At 54.0% G+C, this 18,048-nt stretch overlaps 1 protein-coding gene across 5 annotated transcripts in view; it reads right to left on the bottom strand.

Moving 5' to 3' along the window:
• The window catches only part of ASAP2 (ArfGAP with SH3 domain, ankyrin repeat and PH domain 2), a 171,456-nt gene that overhangs the window by 53,595 nt on the left and 99,813 nt on the right, over positions 1–18,048 (bottom strand). For all 5 annotated transcript variants that reach the window (XM_062208926.1, XM_062208928.1, XM_062208930.1 and 2 more), the window contains exons 7-9: positions 10,872–10,957; positions 5,458–5,533; positions 5,202–5,288 (exon numbers count right to left, since the gene is read on the bottom strand). In XM_062208926.1, the coding sequence (XP_062064910.1) occupies positions 5,202–5,288; positions 5,458–5,533; positions 10,872–10,957 (249 nt within the window). The remainder of the gene's footprint in view (positions 1–5,201; positions 5,289–5,457; positions 5,534–10,871; positions 10,958–18,048) is intronic.

Here is an 18,048-nt window from a genome sequence, read left to right as displayed (position 1 = left end):
CTCAAAGCACCTGTGAGCCACCTGGATTCTTGACAGCTTGGAAGATTTTGGAAGCACAGGCTTCTCACTGTGACGAGGTCCCATTCCCCTACTGTCTGGTCCTTTGTGCGTTCATGGTCACGTGTAAGAAATCAGTGCCTAATCCACGCTCACAAAGATTTATGCCTGTACATCACTTCTGAGAGCTGTATAGACTCTTCTGTCTCACCTCTTGGCAACCTTGAGAATCAACTGACCATAAACATAAAGGGTTTATTTCTGGACTTTTCTGTTCCATGGAACAGGAGGTCTACCGTGACGCCAATGCCGCATGGCTTGGTTACTACAGCTTTGGGGTAAGCTGTGACCTCAGATATGGGAGTCCAGGGGCAAGCACTGTGGTATAGCTGGTGGGAGTGCTGGTTCAAGTCCCAGCTGCTCTACTTCCCATCAAGCTCCCTGCTAATGGCCTAGGAAAAGTAGAAGATGCCCAAGTACTTGGGCCCCTGCCACCCATGTAGGAGACCAAGATGAAGTTCCTGGCTTCTGGTTTTGGCCTGACCCAGCCCTGGCTGTTGCGGCCACCTGGGGAATGAATCAGTGATGGAAGATCTCTTTCTCTCTGCTCTCCTTCCCTCTCTGTAACCCTGACTTTCAAATAAATGAATACATCTTTTTTTTCCTTAAAAACTTTGAGTCCTCCAACTTTGTTCTTGTCTTTCAAGATCCATTTGGCTCCTCTGGGTCCCTCGCATTTCCGTATGAATTTTAGCATTTAGCTTGTTAATGTCTGCAAAGAGGCAGCTGGGATTTTGACAGGCACTGCGATGAATCTGCAGATCAATTTGGGGAGTTCTGTCATCTGAGGAATATTAAGTCTTCCAGTCCGTGAGATGTCTGGCACTGACTTTTAATATGCATGGAGCAGCTCGGCAAAGAACATCTTCATCGGAGCCTTCAGAAATGTGTGGAGGCACCGACAGCCGACCCTCAACCAAGCAGACTCCCAAACTCCAGAAATGACTTCCTCCACCGGAAGACGGCTGTCTCTGGACAACCAGGGCAAAGCTCACTCTCGGATGGGGCTGGACCCGGCGTCCGTATTGTCCCAAAGGGCGGAGCAGGAGCACTGCCAACTCAGAGCAAGCCAGCATTAAAGGCCGCTGGGAAATAACACAGGGGAGGAGAAACAGAGAAATGCTGCTCACCGCAAAAACCTCTGGGAGACTAAAAATAAACCTGTGGCAAGAACAGACCACACAGCCAGGAAACACACCTGCTGACTCGGGGAGGGAGGGCACACCTGCACAACGGCAGTGGTGCCATGGAGGGACAGCACTGCTGCAAGCGTCCGTGCCACACCCGCCCCTGAGAGCCACATGCACTGTGCGTGGTCGGGCACTGGGCGGGCGCAGGACCGCCTTCTCCACATGGGACTCCACGCCACACTTGAGGGGGGAATGCCCCCTTTACACTCTTCTGATCAGCCCCCTGGAACCCATTAAAAGCTGCAGCAAGTCTGACACTGCGCTGGCACAGACAACTCTTGCTTTGTAAACAGGAGGACCATTATACATTCAACTCAAACCCAAATGTGCTTCAGGCCACGCCCATCTCCCCCAGGGGACCCGACACCCGCCTCGCTACTCCTGTGCTGCAGAAGAGGCCAAGACTGCGCCACGCCAGGGGCAGGACGTGCGGGACCCAGGGTTCAAGCAGCGAGACCTAGCTCCGCTGCCTTGCTGGGCAGCTCCTCAGGAGCCCCCCTCATCAGAAGCCGGCCCACCCACGGCCAGCATGGTGGCGGAGCAGGTAAGGCTGCAGCCCGAGATGCTGCGTCTCACGTGGGCGCCAGTTCATGTCCCAGTTGTTCTACTTTCAGTCCAGTTCTCTGCTCATGGCCCAAGAACAGCAGTGGAAGATGGTGCAAGCGCTTGGGGCCCTGCACCCATGTGGGAGACCTGGAAGAGGCTCCTGGCTCCTGGTTTCAGCCTTTCCCAGCTCTGGCTGTTGTAGCCATTTGGGGAGTGAACCAGCAAATGGAATCTCTCTCTCCCTCCCTATATATATGTGTGTGTGTGTATAACTCTGCCAAATAAATAAACCCTTCAAAAAAAGGAAAGAAGAAGCTGGCTTACCTGCCCCACCTGCTAGGATTCTGCCAACTCCTAACCACACCCCCGCGCCCCTCCAGGCAACTCCCAGCCCTGGCATCATGGCTGGTGGGAAACCACCGGACAGCACCTGCCCCTGCCCCTGCCCCCGACAGCCCTTCCCGGAGCTGCCTCCATCAGCACCCTCACCGCCCAGCACATCACTTCTCTCTCCCCAGCCTGGACTGTGCGCCCCTGAAGAGGTGAGAATGGCATGTGTGTCACTCTGATCTATGTGCATGTGTGTGCACTGCCTGGCTCAGTGCCCATCGAGAGAAGGGCAGGGGGATGCGGGATGCCGTAAGCAACTCTCCTACCGAGGCGGCCACGGAGGCCAGGGCAGGCCCCAGGAGCTCGGCAGGGGAGGGGAGGCAAGGAAGTGGGTACGGCAGAGTTTCTGATTAGGGCCAGAGTCAGATAGGACAAGGACAAGCGCAGCTGGGAACATCAGAGCGAGCAGCCATCATGGCTAGGGTGGACTCTGCTGCCTGGCCAGCACACGCCATCCACTGTATCCTGCAGACGGGGCCTTCCCAAAGAGGGAGGCAAAGCTGACGAGGAGGCCACGGCCAAGATGGGAGTGCTGAAGGGGTTAACCTTCTCCAACAATCGAATACCAGGATGCATCATAAGTATTCACGCTACGATTTTCCACTCTCTCATAAGCTTGGAATGTGTGTAATAAGACGACAGAAAAAAGTCAAAGCAGTCACATCCTCTTCGGAGAGAGCAGCAAATACCAGGGAGAAAACAGGAAAGTCAGGTGATCTGCAGGCGTGACCCTTGTGGCCCCAGCCGCATCCCCAAGGGCAGCCAGGGAGTGACGAAGAAGAGCAGCCGGAAGCCCCACCCTGCAGGGCAGGTCCTTCACATGGCTGAGGTTTGAGACGCGAGGAGACGGGTGGAACAGCGGCTCCTGCCAGCCACGGAGGCAGCATGCATAGGGCGTGTGACCTCATCTGTAGGAACTGTCATCCCACAGAACTCCTACAACGCTGAGCAAAACCATCCTACACCTTGTTTCCCGAGTCATGGACGAGAATCCAACGGACAGGAACGAGGGCCTTGTGTGTGACGAAGTCCCGATGCCCGCTTCTCACAGCCATCAAAGGGACACGGGACGGGAATCCGGACATGAAAGTCATTTCACAGCACAGCAAATGGAACTGATTCACACTTGCTTGGTACTTGCAACTGTGTCCAGAGAGTCCAGTTTACTGTATTCCTCCCCCCAAAAGCGACGCAGAGCGCGAGACGTGGACAATATGACACGGTCACAAGGGGACAGCAGAGCTGGGTGGTGGCAGGTCGTGGCTGGTCGGGAAGAGGAAAGTGAGACGGTGGAGCTGGACAACAAAACCACGGAACGACAGAGCACGGAGACTTCCGGTTGGTGCTGCTAAGTCTGCTAAGTCTTGTGCAGAGCTGCAAGTGTCCCGCGCTCGGACGGCAGCAGTTCCCCCAAACTCCTGGTTCTGCACAGCCCAAGCAAGCTGGGCCTGCACACGCCCTGCATTGACAGCAGCCACCGCGGCTCCACAGCTTAAACCCGAGCTGCGTGGGGCTGCCGCCTCTTCCCAGACCTGGTTCCCCAAACGCCCCAGAGGGCAGCTGCCCTGCAGAGCATTCTGGCTGGATCAGGCCACTGTCTGCTCCACACTCCAAGCTCCCACCCCCACTTTGGTGTTTATGTTCCACATCTGGGAATAGCAGAGCATCCGGGCCTGTGCTCTCTAGCCTGGGAGGAAGGCCCCATGCTGGGAGGACGGGAGCCTTGCTCTGAGCTGATCCACACCGGACACCTCCTGGATGACACCACCCTCTCCGGAGGACAGGATGGGCACGGAGGGCCGAGGACGTCCTCATGCCACTCTCAGACTTCAGACCGGGTCTGGAAACAGAACGTGCTCCGTGACTCAGACAGCTGTGGGCCGGGCTGCGCGGAGGTGGCTCCTGGAGGCAGGGCCCTCACTTGGACAAGGGGCTGGGTAGAGTCCAGCCACGCAGGGAGGGGGCTTAAGCTGCTCCCCCTGCCCTAGGAGCCGCAGCAAAAGTGTAGACGGTGAACTCGGGAAATGTCTCTTTTACTACCATCTGTGCATCTAATAAGCTCCTGAGCCTTTAATAAAATCCACTACAACAAACGAGGCAGGGTTAAAATACAAAAATGCTACTAGCTATTCACAGATACATGGAAGGAACGAGTACTTTTGGAAGGTTACAAATGCATGCAAAAGTCTCCGACTTATTAAAATATTACTTACTCTCCTAGACTTCGGTCACAAAAGGTAAATGCATTTGGGAGAAAAACAACAATATTCAGTTACAGTACAAGAACTTACAACAAAACAGAGCCTAGGCCACAGCCAACAATGAACTCTGTGTTCCGCTAAGTAGCTTAGTAATCCGTCTAGCCTCTACCAGATACACGCTCAGACACATTCTGCATAAGGAAGTGGGATTATTCTAAATCTGTACTGTAGGGAACATATAAAACTTTTTTTAAAAGTTACTTTTTAATTTTTTTTTCTTAAACAAGGCCTGGAACACACAAGTCGTCACTGTCACGTGTCAGCACACAGAGAAGTCAGCGTGCGAGAGGCGAGGCCCATGGGGAGGTGGCATAAGAAAAGCTAACTCCAGACACTCAACTCTCAGGGCTGGACGGACACATAGCCCCGGGCACAGACCTGTGCCAGAGGGGCAGTGTCCAGACCTGGCCGGCCGGAGGAACCACCTGGGCCCAGGCTCAGAGTAAGATGGCACAGACGGCCACGGGTCCACGTGGCAGACACCAAGGGTGACTCCTCCAGTGACCGCCACAGCAAAGCAGCTTTATACACAGTCATCTGGTCACGCCGGAGCTAATGCTTCCCCCACAAAACTGCCTGTCGGAAAAGACGATTATGTAAAACTAAGAGGGCAAACTCAGTGTTTCATCGTGGGCTGACCCGGCCCCAGAAAGGGCCGTGGGCCCCCAGGATGCATGGGTTTCATGCTCCTCAAAGGCTAGGATTCACACACACACACACACACACACGACGGTCTTTCAAAATTCAATCCCCTCACCTCCTTCTGCTCCACCTGCAACGCTGACTTCAGGATATCTCGGAGCTGCATCAGCTGCCGCCTCTCTTCATCCTGGGCCTGTTTGATCTGTAAACACAGAGTGAAGTAAGAGGGAGGCACTGCCCGGTGCTGGCAGGCTGGGGCGGGAAGGCCACCCTCCCGCGTGGCCCCTTGCAGAAGGCAGGCGCGAACATTTAACTGCAGACGCGTGTGGCACGCAGGCGGCTCCCGCGGCACTGCGAGGGAAGCCACTCACCGTGTGAAGATCTGTTGAGAGCGTTTCGATGGAAGGTTTGAGGCTTTCCACTGCTTTCAGTCCATCCTGGAAAAAACTAGGGGGCAAAAGACAAAACAAAAACTGTATGAGGGCGTCTCCAAAAAGCTGGTGGCGAACGTCAGTGCCAACAAAACTGCGCGGATTCAGAAATGGCACCAAGATGAGCCCTGTCAACTGCACTTGCTAGGAGCGATGTGAAGCACGCTCGTAAGTCATAAAGGAGATCCTCCTTTCATTAGATGGAGAAAGAGCATCCCAGGAAAATGACGGACGGCGTCATGCAACTCCTGGGGACGCGAGATGACTCGGAGCCTCAGCAGAAGGGAACAGACAGGGAACCGAGTGAGCCCCGTGTCTGCTTCTTCCTGACCCACAAGGAACGAGGCTGCTGTTCTCAGACCGGCGGCAGCACGGTTTTGAGTTCTGAGCATGCGACACGAGGATCTGGAGAGCCCGGGTGCCTGTGAGCGTGAGACACTGAAGAGATCTCCTCCACGGCGGGAGCCGAGTGCCGGAGAGAAAGCTGCGGGAGACGGCGGGGCGTGCTCTGCGGAGAAGGGAACCGCGCTGGCGGGACGCGAGCCCCCACATCTGAGGCCTCTGCATCTTTCAGGCTCACAGCTCAGTGCCGCACAGCGATTCATAGCCATTGAGTCGGGGGACACGGCAGACACCGGACAGTGCGCCACAGCCACGGCAGGCTGCGCTGGGCAGCACTCCAAAGTGAGCGTGCACAGCACTTGAAGGAGCGAACGCAGGCTTCCCAGAGAGCTCGGGGGAGAGGCCAGGATGCCCATGGGATGAGCTCCTCTCTAAAGCCGTCTCCATACGCTCAACCGTTTCTTCCGGCTGATGCTCACCCACTCTTTAATTTCAACACTGCCTTCTTAGTGAGGTCTTCCAGGATCCCCTGCTTCTTTGGTTTTCTAAAACTGATTTTCATTTTATTTGAGAGGCAGAGAGACAGAAAGAGAGGGATCTTCCATGCGCTAGTTCACTCCCCAGATACCAGAGGGCTGAGCCAGGTCACAGCGCGTCCAGGTCTCCCACGTGAGTGGCAGGGACCCCAGCACGTGAGCCATCACCTGCTGCCTCCTATGGTGTGCATTCAAGCCAGGCTTTATGGGACGTGGGCACCCCAGGCCTTGACTTAGCCAAACACCTTAACCTTTAGGGCTTTAAGAGGCTTCCTTGCTATTTGCTTCAAAACTCTGATGGCGTAATTGTAAAAATATGATCCTCCCATCAGCTCCGACGTGTCCACACAGCCCCACACAGCCCGGCGCCGTGTTCATGGCATCCACACAGCCCGGCACGTGTTCACAGCGTCCACACAGCCTGGCGCCGGGTTCTTCTGCTCTTCCTTGAGTAGAGAAATAAAGTAACAAAGGCAGGAAGCAACTCCTGCCAGTTTCTAGCTCTGGGTCTCCCAGGCGCGCCTGGGAGGTGTTGTTGATTTCTATAAACTCGGCAGTGGCCCTGTGGGACTTCCCACACCACATGTGTCACCAACAGAAGGCTGTGAAACAATGAGGTGGGACCGTGGGTACAGTAATTCCAGGGAGAAGGCAGGGAGGGGCCCTGCACGCTGACGGCCGGTCACCAGCAGCAGTGAGTGCCTCGCCACCACCCCCAAGAACACTTTACAGCTCCGTCCCTGGGTTCACATTACTGGCCCGGCACCTGCACACTCCACGGCTCTGTCTGAGTGTGTGTGGCCATGGCTAGGGCATGAGTGCCCCCTCCTGCCCCCAGCGCAGAACTGAAAAGGAAACTTGGAAACCAGTGCAGGGCTGCGGCAGGGAGAAGCTGCACTTTGCCCTCTTGCCACGAACTCATCTACTTCTATTTTATTTACGTTTTTCCTTTATGAGGCTCCCTTAATGACTTCCAGTCCTTGAGAAACAGGCAGCAAGGGGGCGGGGAGAGAGCTGGTGAGGCGCAGACCTGTGCTGAAATGCCCCCAGGGAGTGGGACCAGGTGCACTGCTCTCAGGACCCTGCAGCCTGCAACACCCACCCCAGGCATGAGGGAGTCCTCCCCCGACCAGGCGCGAGAGCAACCTCCCATCCGGAGCGAGAGCCCCCCTGCCAGGCTTGCGAGCACCGCCCCGAGGCACGAGAGCCGGGAGCTTGATCAAAGCCGCAGAGCCTTGTCCCTCACTGCCACCATCAATTCTGCCTCGACCCCAGACGCCGCACTTGAATGACAAGATTTTGGACTCAAGACTCGAGTTTCATCTTTGTCACAGCCCAGCCAGTCCTACCCATCTATCGAGTGGAAACCTCCTCCCTCTGATTTTCAAAATCCTCATCTTGCTATGCCCTCCTCCCTCTGGCCTGTGCGGGCTCCCGGGGATGCTCTCAAAATGTCCCGGCAGTAGGGAAAGTGGCACGGGGCTGCGTCCGCCTGCTATGGCAGTGACACCCACACACAAGGCCCCTGGGGAGGCCGTCAGTGCTTCCCCACGTCCCCCACGGCACTCTCACATCAATGCCACCAGATCCAACCTCTCTTCTAGTACACATTTCCAAGCCCGACTTTCACACGTCTGCTCAGTGGACTGATGTGGACAGCGTGCAGTGCACACACACGCGCGTGTACACACACACACACGTGTGCCCACCAGGGCAGCAAGGGCCTGTTTTCAAAGGTTATTGAATTCATGTCCATAAAAGGCCAACTACTGCACTTTCCACAAGTGGACTGTTGCTACCCAACCAATCCGTTTGGGCAAAATAAAGGGGAAAAAAAGGAAATCCTAGAATAGCTTCGTCTTAAAAATAAAATATCAGCAAGGAAGCGACCCACTTCCTAAATTGCCTCGCAGAGGGTTAGCAGGGTGAGCACCGGGGAAGCACCTGCCTGGTGTTCACACGGGGGACACGGGGGCGGCTGCAGATGCCACACCCTGGAGTCTGCAGCGGCCGGGGCAGTGTCTCCGGGCTGGGGAAGCACTTGGACGTCCTCCTCTGGCCGGAACAGTGGCCGCTTTCCAGAAGTGGCCACGCACACTCCAGTCAACAGAGCGAGTCACGGCTGCAAACACGAGCCAGGCAGATGCCCCAGGCACTGGTTACGGAAAATACACTTTCTCTAAGGTCCGCAGTCCAGCAGGAGCCACCGACCAGAGGCCGGCAGAGGTGCTGCTGTCACCCAGCACGGTGAGAAGTAACTCCGGGGGGAAACACGAAGGACGGCGAAGCCGACGGGACCAGTGAGCGAGGGCCCGGGGAGAGGAGCTGGGGAGGCACCAAGGGCCCAGAATGGCGTTCCAGGAAAAGCGACATGCGCAGAGGTTCACCTGTCTGGCCAAGCCACGTGCACCTCAGCACTGTACAGGACAGCAGCCGTGGCCGCGGCCACTCTTGTCCCACCCAGCTCCTCCTCGTTTGGAAGTTGCTTCTGGTCAGTGCCACGCTCATGCTCTGCACAGCTTTGCCTCGCTTGCTCGTCTGTTTCCTGCCCCGTCCCCCGAGAGATTGCGGCCCACGACCCTAAGAACTTGGTTTCCCTCCTCCTCGACTCTTGGCTGTGCCCAGCATATTCAAAGGAATTCTCTGTGAAAAGTGGTCCAGAGCCTCCACGCAGTAGGGATAAAATGAAAAACCCATAACCAGGCAGCGAGGCGGCCCCGTCTCCAAGGCTTCTCACCCAGTCTCATCTGGCACTGCTGTCACTCACTGGTCTTACATCTCCACTCTTTCTGGAATGTTCTCCCACTCCTCCTCATCCTTTAGATGTCAGAACATATCTGCTCCCATCCGAGTCCCTACTGCGTGCCAGGAGCTAGGGCCTGGCTGCTGGTGAATACGGCAGGGGACAAAACAGGGAGAGAAAAATGCCTCTCCTCAAGCTGTCTAAATCACATCCTTCTATTGGACGCCTTCTTGGATTCTTGCACGTTAAACACTGCAGGAAACGCCCAGGTCCCAAGTCCAGCCCCCCTGCTGACTCCCCAGCAGGAACCGTGCGTGCACATCAAACCATCTGTAGCACCTATGGCAGCTCAGCACGGGGAGGGAGTGGGCAGGGGCCTGTGAATACCAGCAGCTGGGGGTCAGGAGGAGAGATGGGGGTCAGGGTGAGGGGCTATGAGGATGACAAAGCTGAGAACTCGAGGCACCCCCAGAACAAGGCAGCTTCTCCTTCTCTCCCACACACACCTTCCCCAGCCCAGCTCAGTCGTCCGTTTGATAGGGTGATATGTGAAAGTATTTTCTGAATTTAACGTACTGCACCAATATAATCTCATTGCTCTTTTACCAAGCAAAAACCATCTGAGAAGCACATGTTAGATCAAGCTAGTTTGCTCCTCTACAAAGAAAATAAATATATTTGGGTTGGTCATGTGGCACAGCAGGTAAGATGCTAGTTGGGATGCCTGCAGGCCACAGCAGAGTCTGCTAAGTCCTGGCCCCTCTGCTTCCAATCCAGCTTCTCGCACACACACACGGATAGCTCAGGTCCCTGGGCCCCTGACATCCTCATGGAAGACCTGGATGGAGCTCCAGGTTCCTGACTTCTACCTAGCCCAGCTCCAGCTGCTGTGGGCATCTGGCGAGTGAACCAGTGGATGGAAAATATTTCCTGTCTTCCAAATAAAATGAAAATCAATTTTTTAAAATTAAAATATACATATATTTGAACCATTACTATGAGTTTTTCCATTGCATAATTACTTTTTTTTTTTAAATTGAGCTATAACCCTCACAGCATGAGATTTCTGCTTTTAGGGACCTGGTGTCACAGCACAGTGAGTGAAGATTCTGCCTGTGACACTGGCATCCAATACTGGAGTCCTGGTTTGAGTCCCAGCTGCTCCATTTCCAATCTATCTCCCTGCTAATAAGGCTGAGAAAGCAGCAACAGATGGCTCAAGGCTTGAACTCCTGCAGCCCATGCTGGAGTTCTGGGCTCCTGGCTTTGGCCTGGTCCGGTCCTGGCTGTTGCAGCAACTTGGGGAGTGAACCAGAAGATGGAAGATCCCTTTCTCTGTCACTCCGTTTGTCAAATAAATACAACACATCTTTTAAAAATTTTACTCTGTAAGTGTGTCATTCCGTGGTTTTTGGTGTACTCAAAAAAGCTGTGTGATCACCAGCACTATCTAAACCCAGAACATTTTTAGCACCCTAAAAAGAAAGCCTGAGCCCGTCGGCCGCGTTTCCCACTTTCCCCTCCCCTCTGCAAACGAGCGGGGTCACAGTGTGTGGCCTTTAGCGTCCGGCTCCCTTCGCCTCACGCGTCGTCTAGGTCACGCATCAGTACCACACTCCTTTTCCTGTGGTGCTTACCTGAGTGCTTATTTCCTCGATACAATCTCACAGATCTACCAGCAGCTGTCCTACGTGGAGGAAATATTTAACACGGCATCGTCACAAAGAACTTACTTGCACTGGGCATGAAAATATTTGATCAGATTCTGAAGCAAATCCACTCCCTTTTTAATCTTGATTTCATTGACCTTCAGCAGATACTGTTGAAAGAGAGAGAGAGAGAGACTGTCACAGAAGGAAACAGAATACGAGCTTCATGGGAGCTTCCGAGCTCAGCGTCTCTGCCGTCTTCTACGGGGGGACAGCTTACGGCAGAAGCTCAGCATCTTCGACGTCATGACTCGAGGACTCAGCCTGCTGCCATACGAGCTACCTGACGGTCAGGCAGTCAGATGTGCAAGTGCCAAGAATCCCTCCTAGTCAGACACTCTAACAGCATGCGCGCTCCAGCCTCACGGAAGACTGAAGAACGAACAGAATTTCTACCCATTTCGACTCTTCCTGTGTATATACTTCTGTCCCAAGTACCTTTTTCTAGATGGGTCATTACCCAGAACACCAGCTGCTGAGATTCTATAGCTAAGACCCTTGTCATCACGTCTCTAACCCCAAGACACTCAACATTAAAAAAAAAAAAATCAATTATTAAAAGAGCAAATTGAAATTAATTAAGCCCACTTTTAACTTGGAAAATTCATTAAAAGCCATTAAGACATTAAGAAGCCCCAGGGACCTGCGAAACCAGCATCAGGAAATACATTTGGTCTATTTATTTATTTATTTATTTGACAGGTAGAATTACAGACCGTGAGAGAGACAGAGAGAAAGGTCTTCCTTCTGCTGGTTCACTCCCCAAATGGCCGCAATGGCCGGTGCTGCGCTGATCCAAAGCTAGGAGCCAGGTGCTTCTTCCTGGTCTCCCATGTGGGTGCAGGGTCCAAGCACTTGGGCCATTATCCCACTGCCTTCCCAGGCCACAAGCAGAGAGCTGGACTGGAAGAGGAGCAACCAAGACTAGAACCGGCGCCTATATGAGATGCCAGCGCCACATGCAGAGGATTAACCTAGTGTGCCATGGCGCCGGCCCCCTGGTCTTTCCTAAATGTTTGTAGAACAAGGTAACTCCCTGTGGAAGAAATCTGAGCGTCTCTTCTTTGAGACAGGATGTCCTCTGCAACAGCCACTGTACTGGGCTGAGTCACGTGGCACTCAGCTGTAATGCAGGGGTAGAGAACTGTGTGCACCTGCTCTCCCAGGGCTGTCCTGTGTGCATCTGCTCTCCCAGGGCTGTCCTGTGTGCACCTGCTCTCCCAGGGCTGTCCTGTGACACTGCTCTCCCAGGGCTGTCCTGTGTGCACCTGTTTTCCCATGGCTGTCCTGTGTGCACCTGCTCTCCCAGGGCTGTCCTGTGTGTACCTGCTCTCCCAGGGCTGTCCTGTGTGCACCTGCCCTCCCAGGGCTGTCCTGTGTGTACCTGCTCTCCCAGGGCTGTCCTGTGTGCACCTGCCCTCCCAGGGCTGTCCTGTGTGCACCTGCTCTCTCAGGGCTGTCCTGTGACACTGCTCTCCCAGGGCTGTCCTGTGTGCATCTGCTCTCCCAGGGCTGTCCTGTGTGCACCTGCTCTCCCAGGGCTGTCCTGTGTGCACCTGCTCTCCCAGGGCTGTCCTGTGTGCACCTGCTCTCTCAGGGCTGTCCTGTGACACTGCTCTCCCAGGGCTGTCCTGTGTGCACCTGCTCTCCCAGGGCTGTCCTGTGTGCACCTGCTCTCCCAGGGCTGTCCTGTGTGCACCTGCTCTCCCAGGGCTGTCCTGTGTGCACCTGCTCTCCCAGGGCTGTCCTGTGTGCACCTGCTCTCCCAGGGCTGTCCTGTGTGCACCTGCTCTCCCAGGGCTGTCCTGTGTGTACCTGCTCTCCCAGGGCTGTCCTGTGACACTGTTCTCCCAGGGCTGTCCTGTGACACCTGCTCTCCCAGGGCTGTCCTGTGTGTACCTGCTCTCCCAGGGCTGTCCTGTGTGTACCTGCTCTCCCATGGAAGGAAGCCGCTCTGACCTGTTAGCCACAGAAGACTCCTTTGCTTGCCATAACTCCCAGTACCTTCTCTTCTGCCTCTCTTTTTGATATTTATTCATTGTTAATTGGATGAGAAATTTGGCAAGGTATCAAAATGGTGACATCATTAATAAGGTGCTTGGCAATGTATCAAAAATTAAAGTGTATAGCATCTGACCCAGAAATTCTCCTTACAGGAACTTATTGTAAGAAGAGAATCATAAAAATCGACACAGATGAGCAGGTAAGAGGGCTCACGGTAGCCTTGTGTGTAAAGTGAAAACACAGCCGCGACCCAGAGGGACCAGACGGGCAATGGTGAGACGGTGGCTCCACACGGCGAGTGCAGTGGCGGCTCCACACGGCGAGTGCAGCGGTGGCTCCACACGGCGAGTGCAGCGGCGGCTCCACACGGCGAGTGCAGCGCAGCCACAGTGAGGAAGAGGGCAGGGGTGCTGACGTGGAGGACGGCCACAGCGCACTCCTGCCAGGGGGTAGCGCACGGGCAGCGCACGATCCACCTCTACACATCACTCAGTTGTCTTCATGTTCATCTTACTTAAACGGCAGGGCGAGGGGGAGGGGCAATGAGCTCTTCACCTGCTGCTTCACTTCTCAAACGCCTGCCACATACGAAGCGGGGCCAGGCCGAAGCCAGGAGTCCAGGGCTCTATCCAGGTCTCCCGTGTGGGTGTCAGGGACTCAGCTACTGCAGCCGTCACCTGCTACCTCCCAGGGCACACCCTGGCAGGAAGCTGGAAGGGGGAGTGGAGCTGGGATTTGAACCCAGGCGCTCCAATGTGGAATGCAGGCCTCCCCAGCTGTGTCTTAACCACTGTGCCAAACTCCCATCTCTGTGGAAATCATTTTTATACACGAATACACAGGGGTACACAAAAGACACCCTGCTAACCATCAGGTTGGTTATCTTCTGATAAGCAACATCTGGGGTGACTTTGGCTTTTTTATATGTGTTTTCCTACAGTGACCGGGCTCTTGAAAAGCACATCCTAGTTTTATATTCACGACAGAGCACGACAGCCCCTGTCACCCCTTCTCCATTCACAGCGGCTCTGTGAATTTCTCTATGAATTCACTTTGGAGACAAAGTTCCCAGCTTTAAGATAAAAGCCTGAAACCACTCCTGTAGATTAGTTCCTGGGCAACCAAAATTCCAAACCCTAAGGAACCTCCACAGTTTCGAGCCCAAGAACTTCAGTTTCCAGGAAAGGTCGGACAATCGTAACATGAGTTTAGCTGTCAGTCCTGTTCACTCGGATGCTGGCTTCTCACGTAACTGCTCTCCGTGGGATCTTTCTTGCTCAGCCCTTCCTGGTCCTCGGCCACCTGGCCCAAGGCTTCATCAGATGTCTTCCCTGAAAACCCCAAGTCCACGGCTGGCTGAGTCCACCCTTGCTTTTGCCCATGCACTGAGCACTTCTCTGGCTCCACAAGTGAGAGAGCCGCCAGCAGCTGCCAGCCCTGCAGAGCCAGGGCCCCCAGCACTGGACAGTCCGGGGCCAGCAGACCTCAAGTTCATGGCACGCAGGCACCGTCTTCACTTGGCATTTCAATAAAATAAGTGACCTCATCACTTGTCTACACCTGGACAGGGCAATGTAACCAGTGCAAAGCACACCCCCCAGAGCATGACCAGAGAGCCAGGAGGCAGCCCACCTCCTCACACTCACATCAAGGCCAGGCTCCCAGCAGGCTGCTAGAATTTCAGCAGTCAACACATTAAGGATTCTGGGAGAATTTAGATTAAAAAAAAAAACAACAAAAAAAAAACACAGAAGGAAATCCAACCATATCAATAAACATGAATGGATTAAACAGTCCAATCAAAAGGCAGAGACTGTCATGTAGCATCAAAAATATGACCCAGGGGCCGGTGCCATGGCTCAATAGGCTAATCCTCCACCTAGCAGCGCCGGCACACCGGGTTCTAGTCCTGGTTGGGGCACTGGATTCTGTCCTGGTTGCTCCTCTTCCAGGCCAGCTCTCTGCTGTGGCCAGGGAGTGCAGTGGAGGATGGCCCAAGTACTTGGGCCTTGCACCCCATGGGAGACCAGGATAAGCACCTGGCTCCTGCCATCGGATCAGCGCGGTGCGCCGGCCACGGCGGCCATTGGAGGGTGAACCAACGGCAAAGGAAGACCTTTCTCTCTGTCTCTCTCTCTCTCACTGTCCACTCTGCCTGTCAAAAATAAAAAAATAAAAATAAAATAAATGAATAAATAAATAAAAATATGACCCAGGGGCCGGCACTGTGGCATGGTAGGTTAAGCCTCTGCCTGTGGAGCTAGTGTCCCATATGGGCGCTAGTTTGAGTCCTGGATGCTCATCTTCCAATCCAACTCTCTGCTGAAGGCCTGGGAAAGCAGTAGAAGATGGCCCAAGTGCTTGGGCCCCTGCACCCATGTGGGAGACCCAGAAGACATTCCTGGCTCCTGGCTTTGGATTGGTTTAGCTCCAGTCATTTTTTTGTTTGTTTGTTTTAATTTTTTTATTGCTGTGAATTCAAGGAAAAAAAGTTGCACAAAATCCAATCTGTTCTAGAAATGTAAGTGGCCTTTCCAGTACATAGCATTTCAAATATCAAAGTATATGGTAAACATACAAAAAAGGAGGAGGTGACACACCTCCTGGGTACAGTACAGTATTTTAAATAAAATAAGCTCCATAAAGTACAACCGGCAGGTGATTCACAACACGCTCCATACGTGGCTTATCAGCACTCTCACTTAACAACTCAATTGCAGCTTAATAATTCATTTAATAATGTGGTCCAAGGCCGGCGCTGTGGCTCACTAGGCTAATCCTCCACCTGCAGCGCTGGCACCCCGGGTTCTAGTCCCGGTCGGGGCGCTGGATTCTCTCCTGGTTGCTCCTCTTCCTGTCCAGCTCTCTGCTGTGGCCCGGGAGTGCAGTGGAGGATGGCCCAGGTCCTTGGGCCCTGCACCCATATGGGAGACCAGGAGAAGTATCTGGCTCCTGGCTTTGGATTGGCGCAGCGCGCCGGCTGCAATGCACCAGCCATGGTGGCCACTTGGGGAGTGAACCAACGGAAAAAGGAAGACCTCTCTCTCTCTCTCTCTCTCTCTCTCTCTCTCTCTCTCTCTCTCTCTCACTGTCTAACTCTGCCTGTCAAAAAAATAATAATAATGTGGTCCAAAAATACCCAGATCAAATAAAATATATTTACTCAAAATAATTTTCTTTAGGGCCGGCGTCGTGGCTCACTTGGTTAATCCTCTGCCTGCGGCGACAGCATCCCATATGGGCGCAGGGTTCTAGTCCCAGCTGCCCCTCTGCTGTGGCCCAGGAGGGCAGTGGAGGATGGCCCAAGTGTTTGGGCCCCTGCACCCACATGGGAGACCAGGAGGAAGCACCTGGCTCCTGATCGGCGTAGCTCCAGCCGTAGCGGCCATTTGGGGGGTGAACCAATGGAAGGAAGACCTTTCTCTCTGTCTCTCTTTCTCACTGTTTATAACTCTACCTGTCAAATAAAAAAAATTCCTTTACTCAAACTGTTTCCCCACCCCTGAAAGTTTCAAAATGTACACTGGTGCTATAAATATAAATATAAAAGTGAACCGGCGGATGGAAGCTCTCTCTCTCTGCCTCTCTCTCTAACTCTGCCTTTCCAGCTGCACATTCTGTCTGTAAGAGGCACTAGAGTCAAAGCCGACACAGACAGGCCGGAGAGTTCACAGAAGCTGAAGCGCCGATGTCACAGAGGTTCAGAGCAGAGGCGCAGCCACTACAGGCCAGGCGTGGGGGAGGGGAGGGGCATGGAACCGGAGCCAAAACACAAGTCCGGGAAACAGGTTCCCCTGTTCTGCAGCACAGCTCACCACGACTCAGCACACATTTTGTAAAGAACCAGAAGAGATGGGTTCAGAGGTTCCCACCCTGAGGACACGATCAGCATGCCGGCACCCAGGACTGCCGATTGCCCTGATTTGATGGTTACACACCATGCACAGGCATCAAATGACACACTGCACCCACAAACACGTACAACTGAAACACAGTAATGCACTGGGCTCTTCAGTCCTTTTTTTTTTTTTTTAATACAATGCACATTATAACCAACGAGAGCTGGAGGGGCTACTCTAACTCCAGACAGACACACTTCAGGCTTTCCAGGACCAGCTCTCCGGCTGGGTGGGTGGTTTAGCCGTCAAGGTGCCCGTGTGCCGTATCCAAGCGCTCAGGCTGGATTCCTGCCTGCGCTCCTGACTCTACCTTCCTGCCAGTGCGCACGCTTGGAAGCAGCAGTGATAGTTCAAGTAACTCACAAGGGGCAACCGAGGGTGAATTCCTGGCTCCTGGCTTCAGCTTGGTGTAGCCTCCACCAGGGCAGGCGTTAGGGGAGGGGAGCAGGTGGGAGCTCTCTCTCCATGTCTCTGCCTTCCTCTCTGTGTGGCTCTACTGCTTAAATTATATAAATACATGTTTTTAAAATCAAAACATTGAAAAAAAAGAGTTTGTTCTGGGAACAAAAGCCCACTCAAATGTATTTCCAAGTTAAACACGTATCACGGCTAAGCTCCTGCTGCAGTTCCGAGACCAACACGCAGCATGAAGAAGTCCTTTTGGGTTAGCTTTGCTGCTGTTATTAGAGCTGGCCGAGCCCTCTCTCCACACCTGGCACAGACGTCACCCAGGCGTTTCCAAACTGGAAACCTAAGTGCGCACTGTGAGGAGAGGGAGATAGGGGCCACCCAGCCCGAGGGGCTCTGACCGGGAGCTGTCCCCACACGCTGTCCCCCATCTGCACCGGCAGCAAGGCATAAAAATAAAAGACCATGATCGGATGGCCCCTGGCCTCAGAGCAATGCTCCTATGAGCTTCTGTCCTGCCACACCCCTTCCCCCAGGCAAGCACCGGGGCCGCAGGATGGAGAGGGACGGAGAGGAGCTCCTCGGCGGGGGCTGCCGGCCTGGACACGCCCCGAGCACCATCCGACAGCTGGGTCTTGCCCCAGCTGACCCCTCAACCCTCTGCCCCTCCGCTCACTCCACGGGTACCACAGACACCCAGAGAGCTCATGAAACAGAAAAAGATAGACAGGATTCAGGTTGTTCCAGCGAGAGGTGAGTGGGACAGGGCGTGTTTCAGGAGGGCAAAAAGGGTATTTTTTCAGGTTTTTTCTCCACTTTTCATAAAAGGCTGGTGTGAATTTTATCTCCTCCCACCCGCCCCCTGTTCAGGCAACAGTCAACACAGGGAA

Source organism: Lepus europaeus, chromosome 13 (genome assembly GCF_033115175.1).
Source record: "Lepus europaeus isolate LE1 chromosome 13, mLepTim1.pri, whole genome shotgun sequence".
NCBI classification, from domain to species: domain Eukaryota; kingdom Metazoa; phylum Chordata; class Mammalia; order Lagomorpha; family Leporidae; genus Lepus; species Lepus europaeus.
The sequence above is the reverse complement of the archived record's forward strand: the minus strand, read 5'-3'. Positions and strand labels throughout refer to the sequence as shown.